Source organism: Coloeus monedula, assembly GCF_965178545.1.
Source record: "Coloeus monedula genome assembly, chromosome: 1".
NCBI lineage: Eukaryota > Metazoa > Chordata > Aves > Passeriformes > Corvidae > Coloeus > Coloeus monedula.
In genome coordinates this window covers 105,727,853-105,740,817 of record NC_138781.1, presented here as the reverse complement: position 1 = coordinate 105,740,817, position 12,965 = coordinate 105,727,853, and the positions used below count along the sequence as shown (strand labels likewise).

Below are 12,965 nucleotides of genomic sequence, written 5' to 3'. Positions count from 1 at the left end.
CCCAGCGAGCGCGGGCAGCGCCGCCACCGCCCCCTGGCGGCAGCACGTGGGCACGGCGTCCCCACCCTGCTTCCTTCCTTGCCTCCCTCCTTATTTCCTTCCTTCCTTCCTTTCTTCACTGCCTCCTTCCCTCCTCCCTTCCCGGCGGCATGTTCATTCCGTGCGACCGCGGCGGGGGCTCCGCTGCCCCCGACTTTAAAGGCTTCACTCTGCTCATGGTGAGTCACGGTCCTGCTTCCCCCTTCTCCCCGCCATCGGTGGGTTTGAGGGGTCGCTGCCCCGGGCCCCTGGGCTGAGGGCTCGGCTCCTGTGGGACGGGACACGGGGGGCTCTGGTGTCTCTCCCTGCCCTGCCCGAGGGTCGTCCCTGGGTGCTTGGCCGCGGGATAAGCCGAGAAGGTGGAGAGCAGGCGGTGTGTGTGGAATCTGTGGGGTGTTCTTCTGAGGAAAAGAGGGTTTGGAGGGCTCTGTCTGCAGCAGAGCTTAGCGCGGTTTTCTGTTTCTCTCAGCTTCTCCCTCCTCAGAACCCGGGGTTTGCCCCTGTCAAAATGATCCGCGCCGGGCTGCAATAGCTATATGTTATTTTAGAGCAATAGCTATATGCTGTTTCAGAGCTACAGTTATATGCTGTTGCTCTAAAAATTAATGCGCCCTATGTGCATTTACAAGACTTGCAGCACCCGTGGGTTGCCACTGCAATAAAAGCTTGGGTTTTTTTTCATTTAGATGCGATATATAAATGTTTCCAATGTAAAACAAACAAAAAACCAACAACAACAAAAAAAAACCCCACAAACCAAAAAACCAACAATTTATGCTATATTTAAATCTCGGTTAGGATTGTTTTAGGAAGTGTTTTTATCGCCTTCACACATGGTGTGACATCAGTGTCAGGTCATGTGCCCGAGGTGGCGATGTCAGTGTGGGACGAGAGCTCCAGCGCAGGCTGCGGCGGGGCAAACCCCATGATTTCTCCCCTTTTGCTGGGTTAGCTGCAGGGAACTCCATCGCTTCCCTGGCAGGGCTGCACAGCCCGGGATGACTGTGCAGACTGCGCAGGAAGTAATTCCCGGTCAGCTGACAAGCAGCAGGAAACACATCACTGCCGTGCTCCTCGCGTGGCACCGGCGGGGAGCTGGCTACCAGCCAGGGCGTGGGGCCACTCAGTACGGCCGCGACCTCCTTCACTTAGTGTCAGCCTCAGATCCGGTCTCTGTCCGCAGTGGGCAGCAGCAGCAATTCGTAGATTTGATTCTAAGTTAGAGGAAAGCAACCGAATGTTTTATTATTGTCTTCCTGTAACAGTTTCTTTGGAAGGATACAGACTCTTGACTTTCCCTTTCCGTGCCACTATATTAGGTCGGTCTATTAGGTCATTATCTGCCCTGATTGACGACAACCCACAGCAATTCCTATGAAATGAATTCAGGAGCGCCCTTATCATTTTCATAATTTAAAAAATGAAAAACAACCTACTCTTGTCTGTGGGTCAGTCTGAGATTTAGAGGCTTAATATGTAATACCAGCGTTGTCTTTGGGCGTCATGTGAGGTTTGCCAGTCTCACATCAGTTTTTTGAGTGGCTTTTATCTACTCTCAATCCAGAAATGAGGGGGAGGAGGTAGATTTCCAAGGTTTTCTTTCAGTTTACAATGAGACAGGATTATTCACAGAAGTGGCCAGGATGTTTTTGTGGAACAGGGACCAAATTCTGTATTTACCAATTCTTCTGGTAAGAAATGGTTATCTTTGCCAGAGGATGAGCAGCCACTTTTAGAAGTCATGTTTGACCAGATTTTAAGGAATTTAAGCTTTCAGTATTTGAAGAGCACCTTATGCCATCCATAAAGCACCCTGTAATTTAGCACATTCTGTTACTTCAGCCAGCAGTGTCCGTGGGAAATGTTGGTCAGCTGGCAATAGATCTGGTGATTTCCACACTTGACATGACTAAAGTTGGTTACTTCTACACCGATTGCCTGGTGCCAATGGTTGGAAATAACCCATATGCAACAGCAGAAGAAAACTCAACAGAGCTGAGTATAAACGCTGAAGGTGGGTATTGAATGCTGAAGGTATTTTGAGGGGCATAAGATGCAAGAACATCACATTTACTTTTTTTGTTGTTAAATTTTGCTGATGTGCTTAAATTAAGGTCAGTAATAACAACTGCAGAAACCTACAAATAGGAACATATTTACACTTCACAGAGGAAACTGTTCCTGTTGTTATTTTGGAAACCTAATTTGACATTTGGAACCAGTAAGAAATGTTGGATTTCAGCCATATTGCAAAACTCTCTGCGGTGTTAATCCAAAGCAATATCAAGGGTGCACATACTTAAAATAAATTATTGGAATATAAATTGAGTTTCTGATTTAGAAGGATACTTAACCACTCTTCTTCCTTCCTACATACCTTTGCCTTTCTCGCACTCCCCCTACAAATGCTTCGTTTCTTTCCCTACACTGATGTTTGCATTTAATTTTTTTTTTACCCTCTTAAATCACAAAAATCTCAGAATAATCTGTCAATCTTTGCAGAGATTATCTGAATCATTACAGGAGGCAAATCTTCGTATATCTTTCATAATTCAATCCTTTGAATTTAGTACAACTGAAATTAGGTCTGATGAAAATACAATGCACAGAAATATGTGTTGTTAACACAGTGGATGTTGTCAGGCTTTCCTGTAAGAATTGATAGCTGAAGGGTTTACTATCCTGAAGTTCGTAAATGGGATAATGCTTCATATATTTAAACCCATATCTCTTTCTCAGTTTCTTCTTAACAAGACTTAATGATTTCTTCTTATAGTGTACTCCTTACCTTCAAAGAAACTTGTAGTTCTGCAGATCAGATCACCTTTTATAAAGGTATGTATGTTCACTGATTGTTCTTACTTCACTGTTTGGTTTGAATAGTTCTGCTGGCAAATAGTTTTAAGTGGCCTGGCAAAATTGCTTTTCTACTTCATGCTGTAACACCTTCTGCAATTGGCACAGTTTTACTGATTTCTACATTAATTGAGGGTTGAGGTTTTGCTTTTGTTTTTCCAAGCTCCACAACAGCTGCCTGTGTTGGTAGATTTTAGTGTAAATATCTCCTTAGTTATTAAGAGTCATGAAAATACAAAATGGTCTGGGTTATGTCTGTTTATTTTTTCCCCTTACATTTATTTTTTTCTGTGTTCTTTGTAATAACTTTGGGTTTTTTGTCTGTCATACCAATTATTTCTGTAGTATACGATATCCATTTAAACTGCATTCATTATGTAAAAATGAAGAATTTAGTATTACTGGACAGTGGCTGTAATTTAAAGTAAGCAGAATGCCATGCCAGAAAAAAAATTTTGTGGTGCAGTATTTTAGCAGTTCAAACTGTGGAAAAATACTGTGTAATCCTGCCATCCCATCTTGCTCTAAAGTTTTTTCCTTTGGTATTAATGGCACACAAAGCAGGTGGTACTGTTGTTGTTGACATGGTCTTAATGCTAATTCTTATAATTCTATGTGTAGTTTTGACTAAGTAAACAACCAGGGCAGTTCTCTGCTTTTTAAAAATCTATCTGGGGCTGAAGACTAAGTGGATATGAACAATTAACTTACATCACTGCTAAATATACTATATAACACCTAGTATTGTTAAGGACCCATTAAATTTTTCACTTTTTGTCTGTGTCTTTGCGTAAAGAACAAGTACAGGCCATTCTGTGAAACCCTGCTTTCTTGGGTGAAGAGCAGCAGCTGTGCCAGGGTTGTCCTTCTGTCCAGCAGCCACGCGTACCAGCGCGACGATGAGCAGCTTCTGGGGTATGTTTGCGTCCCTAAAAGACCTAAATGATGTTTCTGGGGTTTTTTGACTGACATACTTCCCTCTACTTCCATGTACTTAGTACTTCTCACAGGGTGCTTTTGCTTGCATGTGTACATAGGTCATAAAATGCTTAGTATACTATTAAAACATGATGTTATACAGGATTAATCTCTGAATTTTCTGGGTTACTACTGTCAAAAGTTCTGATCAAATGAAAAGCTGTAAGCAAATTGCACTTGGCCTGCACTGCCAGGCAACAGAGCCTCGGTTTTAACTTGTGGCTGCAAGCAATGTCAGGGATTAACTGCTGACATACAGGTCACAGATTACATTTTTAACAGTTGATTACAATATTGGTTCCTTTCCTACCTCTTCTTCATCATTCTGTTTGTGGAAGGTTTTCTTTAATACAGTAAGTTGTCATTCCTTTTTGGTTTTTTAATAGGAAGTTATCAGTCAGGAGGCAGCTGCAAGGTTGCAACTGCAATGTATTTTTACTAATATTACCCATTTAAAAACCAAGCATTTCTTGCTGATTGAAGGGCATCATAACTGGTGATTTAATGAAAAACAAATAAAATCTGTATTTCTTCAAATAAAATCAGTGTTTCTGCAGTTGTTATGCTCAGGCTCTATAAATGTGTAGGGCCACAAAGGAGGTTTAGATCTATGCACGTTCCTGATGTAGTGGTAGATCCATACAATTGCAGGATGGCCAGCTAACATGGAATGAAATGAGAGGGACTGATGGTTATTTGATGAGGTCTGAGTCATAAGTTGTGGTAATTTAAACCCCCCCCCAGCTCCCTCAGCCCCACAGAACAACTCCCTTATAGCAGATTTACCAAAGAGTGAGGGTAGTGCATTCAGAAAATACTTTTAACTTGACTGAAATCTGAATGTATTAGTAGTGTAAGCTTATTAAAAATAGTGTATCCTGGTGAAGTCCAAGTTGACCCTAACAGATTGTGAATTAATCACCTCCTATCTGAAGGAAGTAAAAACATGTTTTATTTGTAAATTATTTTAACAACTATAAGCAGTTCCCCTATTTATGTGCTTATGTATTTAGCACTTGTCTGTTATTTGAGCCCCTAAAAGTCGGGTACCTACATTCTATTTGTAGCAGAAAGCTGAGTAGTTTGTACAGTTCTGAGGCCACAGACTTACTTTCTAACTTCGACCTGAAGAGGGAGAGAATGTCAGAGCAATTCTTCATGGCAGATGTGAGGTCCTCAGTGCTTGCACCTTTTGTCTGCCACAAGTGGTAGCTGGGGTAGTGTCTGTCCTTGGCAGACTGAAGGCATCCTTGACTTGTTTCTAGGACACCACTGCGCTACCTGCTCACACCTGATCTGGAGAAAGCAGTTGGGGGCCACATGCAGGAGTTGAACTGGAAAGAAATGGAAAAAGTAGCAGCTTACCCTGGAATAAGTGACACAGACAAAGTTCTGCATATACCTGGAGGAGGCATCACAAAACTGTTGTTCACTGAGAGGTGAGTTGCCTAAAGAGAAGGACAGAAAGATATCAGAAGTCACGTTTTTAGTACTTGGGTAAAATTGTCTTATAAACTGCTATGTTATAGGAAAAGAAAAGTCCTTCTTTTTACAGAACAGGGTTTTATAGGAATAGAACTTCTTTCAGGTCAGACCCATAATTAAGAGGAAGAGAAGTAGAGAATTCTGTGTCATAAAGTTAGAATAAGATAAAAATATAAGGGAATGGGCTACAGGAAAGTAATAAAGCCTTTACAGTTATGATCATGATCAACCTGGAATCTGATATTATGCAAACCACAATCTGTAAATAGTAGAATTCCTGTACCTGTGCTACTTTAACTAAAACTGTTTCCTGAGGCAAACGGTTCCAACATCAGTTATACAAAAAAAACCAAAAACCCACAAACAATTCTGAGCACTAAGAATGAGTTAAGATTTCAGGGCTAGCAAAAAAATTAGATGTGGGGGTTTTGTTAAAAGGTGTGTGTATCAGAAGTTGTGCTGAAAGCATGCCTGAGTTTTTAAATTTTGGATACTAATAGTCATTTATAGCACAACTGTGTAGTTCTGCAAAAGATATGTTGGATCAGGTGTAAAATTGACTTTTATTTTTTAACTATCACTTTTGACACCTGTCCATACTGTTGCATTCAACAGCAGCAAAGTTCCTAATGCCATGCTTACCTTTATACTGACTTCTGTATGGAAACAATATATAATTGCAAAAGAAAAGACCTGCCAGGACTTGGGGGAAAAAAAATTAAAATAACAATCGTAATATCTAAATGAAAAAATGAGAATGTTCCAAGTAAAGTAGTGACATGCAGCCTGCAAAACTGCTGGTTTCAAATACACAGAAAGAGAAGGAGTGATTGTACCAAAGGATGTGAAAAATGCCTCACCAGCACAAAAATGCTAACCAAGTACTCTTGCAAGATGTAGGATTCCTGCCTTGCAAAGTAAAGAAAAAATTCAAGACTAAGAAAAAGAGCATGAAGTGTGAAAATGTAATCAAGGAAATCTGGAGAGGGAAAAAAAATATATATATATCTCTCCATACATTTTTCCATTTTGGTTTTTGCTTTTCACCAGATACATGCATATTGTTGCTGCTCTTTATACATAAATATAATTGTGGATCTCAAAATGAAGTACAAATGCGTGCTCATTTTTCTTGCAGCTGTTCAAAGGGAATCCAAATGGCAGTTCTTCTGAAATTTTGCTCAGAAGGAGACAACATCCCTGATGCATTTGTTCTTGTTAACTATCTTAATGAATGGCTCCAGCTAATTAAAACTGAAGTAAGTAATGTTTGATCTAAATTTCTTGCCTCCATATTTTATATCCATTATTTGCATTTTTCTTCAGTCCAGATGGGTTCATTTTGGCTCTTGGTCATCAAGAATATGCAAAATTAAATACATATTTTGATTTAAATCTCACTGGGATTTTCCCCACCTGAAAAAACAAATCTGAACACCAGTTCTTTTGTTTGACAGGTGTGGGCAAAAATTGTGTAAAGGTTTGATTGAATTCTCTCTTCCAGTGCCCTTCTCTAAAGCAACCCACCGTGACACTGACACTTGTACTACTGCCCATTATTTTAATACCCGTTCCAGAGTTACGTATTTACTACTTAAAACTTAATTATTCTGGGTTTGTTGCAGAGCAACAATTCCACAGATGCTTCTTCACAGTGGAAGATACCGAGTTCTTGGCGCTTGCTTTTTGGCAGTGGTCTCCCACCTGCCCTCTTCTGATCAGCTCTGAACTCGCTGTGAGTCATGCGTGCAGTCGCAGATGTCCCTTGAGGTAGTGATTACACAGTAATTGCCAAGGAGCAGCAGCTTGCTTTGGTGTCTACACAAATGCTTTATTTAAGAAAAATTCCTTTTGTGTATGTGAGTAGCTAAAGAAATTAGGATAACTTTTGCAAACTCACCAAAGAAATATGTTTTGTACAGTTGTTTATTGAGTAACTTTGGTTGGAAGTTTTTTCTAATAAAATATTTTTTAAGAAATCTTTTTCCCTGGTTAAGTGTTACTGCCATGGACTAGCTTATGGTGCTCCTTCTTAATGCAGCTGAGAACTGAGAGTGATATGTCGGCATGGATTTTCTTGGAAGATAAAACCCTCCACTGCCATGTCAACTGTGGATCTTAACTTTTTTTTCAAAACTTCCTGGTGAGTTAAGTGAAGGTCAGAAGTGATCTGGTTTTGCATTCTTTTCCCAATGCTGTTGTGGTAGCTTCAACTGGGGAGATTGCAAGCAGTGTAACAGCCTGTTCTGTCTTTTCTGTCTACATAGAATGGTTTGGGTTGGAAGGGATCCTGAAGATCCTCTAGTTCCAATCCCACTGCTGTAGGCAGGAACACCTTCCACTGGAACAGGTTGCTCAGAGCCCCAGCCAAACTGGTCTTAGACACTTCCAGGGATGAGGCATCCACAACTTTTCTGGGCAACCTGAGCCTGTGCCTCACCACCCTCACAGTAAAAAATTTCTTCCCAATTCTCAACCTAAGCTTGCTCTCAGTTTGAAGCCATTTCCCTTTATCATGTCACTACATGCCTTTGTAAAAAGTCCCTCTCCAGCTCTCTAGTAGGCTCCCTCTGGGAACTGGGAGGCCACAATTAGGTTACCCCAGAGCTTTTTCCAGGCTTCTGTTCCATTTCCAGAAGCTGCTAAGATGCTGAAACTAAAGCTTCTAGGTCAATAAGCTGCCTTAGACTGAACATGAATACAGTGCTCTATAAAATAATTAGGGAACCTTGCCTGGTATCAGGCAGTCTGGTATCTGTGTATTTTACAGGTTTAGTCTGAGACAGCAGTTACGTGATGGACAGTTCACATGTTCAGAGTTTGTGATGGTCCCTGTTGCATTACAGTATTTAGCAATGTGTTCATTTCTGATGTTTTGGAAGTGCTTGGTCACATCAGCTGATTTAAAAGCAACTTTATATCATGGGTGCAAGATGGTCAGTTCTAGAGTTGAAAAGTGAGAATTAACCTAAATATATTTTTTGGAGTTCCCACACGTATCCTGACTAAATTGGTGAGTCAAAATGCAGATGCAGTCAGGGAATGCAGACAAAAGGCCACGTGTAGCACAGGGCAAGTCTGATAAGCCTAAAGCTAGTTGGAAAAAATAACCATATTCAAACTGAGCCAAGTGACTATGAGGTGTATATAGAGCAGGAGGGCAAATTAAATCTTGAAGAACTGAAGGATCAGACAGAAGCAATGAAAGAAAGGGGTGTTATTTGCTTTGCAGTATTTTTCTTAAGTGAGCCACAGATATTCAGTACCTCCTCGAGAGGCACAGCCGAGTGAAACCTTGAGAAGGGGAAGGGAGAACACTGGGAGGACTTTGTGAAAGAGAAAATCCTCAGGGCTTTCTTGTTCCCCGTGGAGAAGGTAGAGGGCAGTCGGATCCTTGTGAGTGGAACAAGGACGCAGCTTCTGCAGGGCCGGCAGTTCCGCGGGCGGTCGCCGCAGGGCGGGCAGCGCTGCCCTTGGCCCCGAGCCGCTCCTGCCTCCAGTGCCCGGGACAGGCGAGCGCAGCCCCTGCACACACCAAAACCTTCCTGCAGGACAAGGCCGCGCCTTTGGCCTGATGTTCAGATGACTAGGAAAAATAAAACCCACCTCTGCAACACTGCTCTCGAACATGGGGAAAAAACGGCTGTCAGTAAATCATAGTTTTTTCATAGGGAAAAAAATGCCTTTCACAAAAAAGTCTGATCATTCTAACCCGATTTCTTTAAAGGCTGCCATTACACACTCACTTGTCCTTTCTCTCCCTTTCCTTCACCTTTTTAAATACACTTTCCCAGCAGTAGTCAAGAACGGGGGCCTGTGTAGTAATAACCAAACAAGTGCACTGGTCAGAAAGCCAAGATTTCTGTCACAAGGCAGCACTCAATGAAACCCGCAAAGCCCTGGGTTTGGAACTCCTGTATCTTAATCTCCTTTGCTGATTCATCAAGTTGGCTGACATCAACTTCATTCCAGCATCTCAGTAGCTGAAAACCATTTACAAGCTCAGGGCAATTAGCATTTTTATTAGGATATTCAGCTGTCTATGCCCCACAAGATAAACTAGTTGTGTATGTGACAGCAGAAGGTAGACTAATGAAGCACATGCACATTTCCAGTAGTCATGCAGTGCATGCTTACTCACAACCCCAAGAGGGGTAAAATAATGAAAACCTGAACCATAGCAAAAGGTAAAAGGCATGAACAGCTGGAAGCCTTACGCAAAGATGTCCCACGTGGTATAAACAGGCCCTGTTCCTGTAATCAACACTAGCAGGGTTTATTGCAGTGGTTTTGGCAGAGCTTGATCTCTTGGTATAAACACTCCTGGTTTCACAGCTGCACCAACTTGAAAATGGAAACTGAATCAAGTCACAATGTTGTTTTCTCCTCCAGCATAGGCTCAGAACAATAGTAAACCTTGTAAAGAAAACAAAATTTGGACAAACCAGACTGGCAATTTAGGCTATTTCAGGATGGTGTCAAGTGTGTCTTTAGCTCAAGTAATAGCATTATGTACTCTCTGCTTCAGCTTCTTCTTCAAGTTCAACACAACTCTGAATATGACTGCTTTCATGAATAGGCCTCAACACCAAATTCTGCTAAGATTTCAGGCTGCTGCCTTTTTTAGCAAAAAGTGCCTGAGTTGGCTGAGATTTCCCCCCCCTTCCACATTTCACTTTCAGTAACTATATGACTTGTACAAAAAACTGTTACAAAAATATACAACGTGCAAATCCCATGTAAAACCCCACCACATGGCAGTTTAGACAGTCATAGTAAATATATAGGGGTTTTGTGAGTTAACGTTTATCTGAAGCCATCAGAGAACAAGTGCAGAATTGAGATCAACTCTGTTACCAAAGGCACAAGGCTGGAAACCCTGCTGACCCCACTGGAAGAACTCCTTTACACAGCACTGTGGCTTATCCATTTCCAATCTATCCTGACTGTGTCAAGGAGAACACTGACAGAAGGTGGGAGACGTGGAGGAAAATACCGTACATACAACACACGGCAATGGCACAATCCAAAACCTGTTTAATTACAGACACCATTGACTTTTGTGCGCTTCAGTTTTGTTCCTCAGCTCCCGTTAACTACACAGGAGTGGGTCTAGAGAGGTCAGGTTGTCCATCTTTCTTCCCTTTAGAGCATCACCAGCAGAACACTTTCCCGTCGCAGTTACTCTGAACATTTTGTGCATATTTTATAGCAAACATAAAAAGGATTACCAAACTGACTGGTCAGATTAGTAAAATAAGATTCGTAGTGGTGTATTACAAAAGAAATGTGCAAGAGTTCCTCCTAAATCAAACTACACTACTTAGCATTAATGAAAATACTTGCATAAAGCGCACTCTAATAATTTTGCCATTTTCCATTTAAGACAGGTATCAGGAAACCTTAAGGCAAACCCCTTCTTTTTCCATAACACACACTCTTTAACAGGTTCTCCCTAACATAACGCGCACACAACAGCACATCATCAAGTTAAAAAAATATTTAATGCTGCCAAAAAGTATAAAAATACAATAAGAATGGCAGTACAAAACAAAATATTTCCTAATTTATTTCTTTTACATCTTTCTACATTAATACAGGCATTATAAAAACACAAGATGGCAAATTATTTCGTTTTGCAAAGTAGCACACGCTGCTGGTGGTCTTCATCCCCTCGGTGCAGTTTACGCTGTAAACAGATAACTGAGGTCTTCTTGGTACTTAACAGACCTCACTTTTTGTTCCCGAAGAGGGGGTTCATGTCTCGCTTTGCATGTCAATAGTTTGCAGTTTATAGCTGCAGAATATTCACAAGTCTCGAAGGCTTAGGTGTCAGTCAGTCTCGGCCTGCGACATACAACCAAAAGAAAGTCACCGATTCAGTACAGAATACGGGGATAAAAAACAACAGCAAAAAAAAAAAAACAAAAACAAAAAACCTAAGAACTGACAGTGGATTTGCAGCTCACTGTCAACACCAAACAGCTTCTCATGTGTTCCCTGGAGCAACTACTGCCTCTGAGCAAGTGCTCTTGGAAAGCCGTTGCTTTTCCAGAAGGTGTTTCCATGTTACAGTACGAGGCACATCCTTGCTGGAGAGTTTCAAGTACAGGGCTCAGTCCAGCAAACCACTTCCTCACACCTTTAACCACAAGCACTGCAGAAGTCTCCTTGGGCCTCAGTAGGACTATGGCAGGCTGCATCTCAGAACACATCACCTCTCACAGCTTTGTAGGCCAATCCTGCTACAGCGGCACAAAAGTAACTGTCTCTAGGCAAAGATTTCCTGTAGTGAGAAAGACAGCCCAGCACTGGACACTTTTTTCTTAGGCAAGGCAAAGCTCCACTCCGAGCCTACAGAAAGAGACCTTGGTGTTCACAGCACCACACCCCCAAGCTACTATGGGTAAAATGCGTCTGAGTTCTGCAAGGACTACACTGATTCATAAAGCAACTTTCCTCCACCAGTTACGACACATTGAAAGAGGGCTTCCAAATATTTATCCTTCCAATTTAAATAAAGACTCAGACAGAGATGCAATTTCGAACACGTTTATTTTTTGTACATAAAAATGAAAGACTGACTTAAAACTTTGGGGGCAAACAAAAAGGCCCAGGAAGACTACTGTGTGTCACATCACCTTTGCAAGTACAGTCCTCTGGCTTAAGCCACTTGGCCCTGCAGAAGACTTCCTCTTTTGTCATTGTTAATTTAGTTTCTCATGCAGTCCTCAAGTGTCTCAGGTTTTACTATAATGCCAAACAGCAAACTAAATAATTTGGTTTACATTCATTAAACATAAAGCTAACCAGGCTTTTTCATTGCCTGCATGACCCAGTCACACATACATGCATACATATTTATGCCTCCTCCCTTTTCAGGGGGACATAAACTGATGTCAGTAAACCATATTACTCGAGCTTTAACAGAATAAGCTACGTTTCACTGGCAACATCTCACTCCCATAACAAATCCAGAGGTTTATTTCCAAATTGCTATTTCACACTGAATTAAATTATTTTACTTAATACATTTCAAGGAAAATACAGATGTACCGTCACTAAGTGGACTGTCCCTGCACCAAAAACACAAATAGGAAACCTAAAGGATTAATTCCAAATTTGCAAACCCCTTGCAGTGAAAGTCCAAATGTTTGCTAGGTATTTTTTCATGAACACGTGCATGATTTGTACACAAGTGTTTATCTGAGACTCAAACACTGTTTAATCAGAGATGCCCACTATGCATCAAGTATTTCGGCTGATGCATTTCCAGAGAAGAGGGGAAGAACAAACATAGTAACATTCTGAACGGAGCCCAACAACATTTTAGAAGTAGCATGGGACCAGCCAGCAGCTTGCCAGAAACTGGGGAGGGGGAGAGAAGAGGGGTCAGAAGACATGTCCTTCAATTTCACCCTTTAAGCATTTCCTATGATAGAGGTGACTGGGATCGACAGTTCTTCATTTTGGCCCATATTTGTTCCTATTTAACATCCAAGCTGTGCAAAACTGCTGCAAATTTAAATCCTACAGAATAACAAAGTATCACAAGGGCTTAGTGTGCAGCACAGAAAACAATCCTCCAGATTTTAGGTTTTAAGGAT

At 41.4% G+C, this 12,965-nt stretch overlaps 2 protein-coding genes across 3 annotated transcripts in view; one reads left to right on the top strand and one right to left on the bottom strand.

Moving 5' to 3' along the window:
- The first annotated feature begins 88 nt into the window (after positions 1-88).
- PSMG2 (proteasome assembly chaperone 2) lies at positions 89-7,273 on the top strand. 2 transcript variants are annotated; one of them, XM_082285199.1, is made up of 7 exons: positions 89-218; positions 1,882-2,053; positions 2,816-2,874; positions 3,692-3,810; positions 5,139-5,312; positions 6,497-6,617; positions 6,984-7,273. In XM_082285199.1, the coding sequence occupies exons 1-7, from the start codon at positions 150-152 to the stop codon at positions 7,074-7,076; spliced, it is 807 nt and encodes a 268-aa protein (XP_082141325.1). In that variant the 5' UTR covers positions 89-149; the 3' UTR covers positions 7,077-7,273. The 2 variants fall into 2 exon arrangements, with proteins under 2 accessions (XP_082141325.1, XP_082141326.1); XM_082285200.1 differs by having other exon boundaries at positions 143-218; positions 1,886-2,053.
- A 3,268-nt stretch (positions 7,274-10,541) lies between these two features.
- PTPN2 (protein tyrosine phosphatase non-receptor type 2) overlaps positions 10,542-12,965 on the bottom strand; it is a 30,241-nt gene continuing 27,817 nt past the window's right edge. The window contains exon 10 of the mRNA XM_082286845.1: positions 10,542-11,205. Within this exon, the coding sequence (XP_082142971.1) occupies positions 11,184-11,205 (22 nt within the window). The 3' untranslated portion in view covers positions 10,542-11,183. The remainder of the gene's footprint in view (positions 11,206-12,965) is intronic.

Coding starts and splice junctions, on each gene's coding strand:
- PSMG2 (XM_082285199.1), top strand. CDS start 150: ATGTTCATTCCGTGCGACCGCGGCGGGGGCTCCGCTGCCCCCGACTTT. Junction 2,875..3,691: donor TCAGATCACCTTTTATAAAG/GTATGTATGTTC, acceptor CTTTGCGTAAAG/AACAAGTACAGGCCATTCTG. Junction 3,811..5,138: donor GACGATGAGCAGCTTCTGGG/GTATGTTTGCGT, acceptor ACTTGTTTCTAG/GACACCACTGCGCTACCTGC.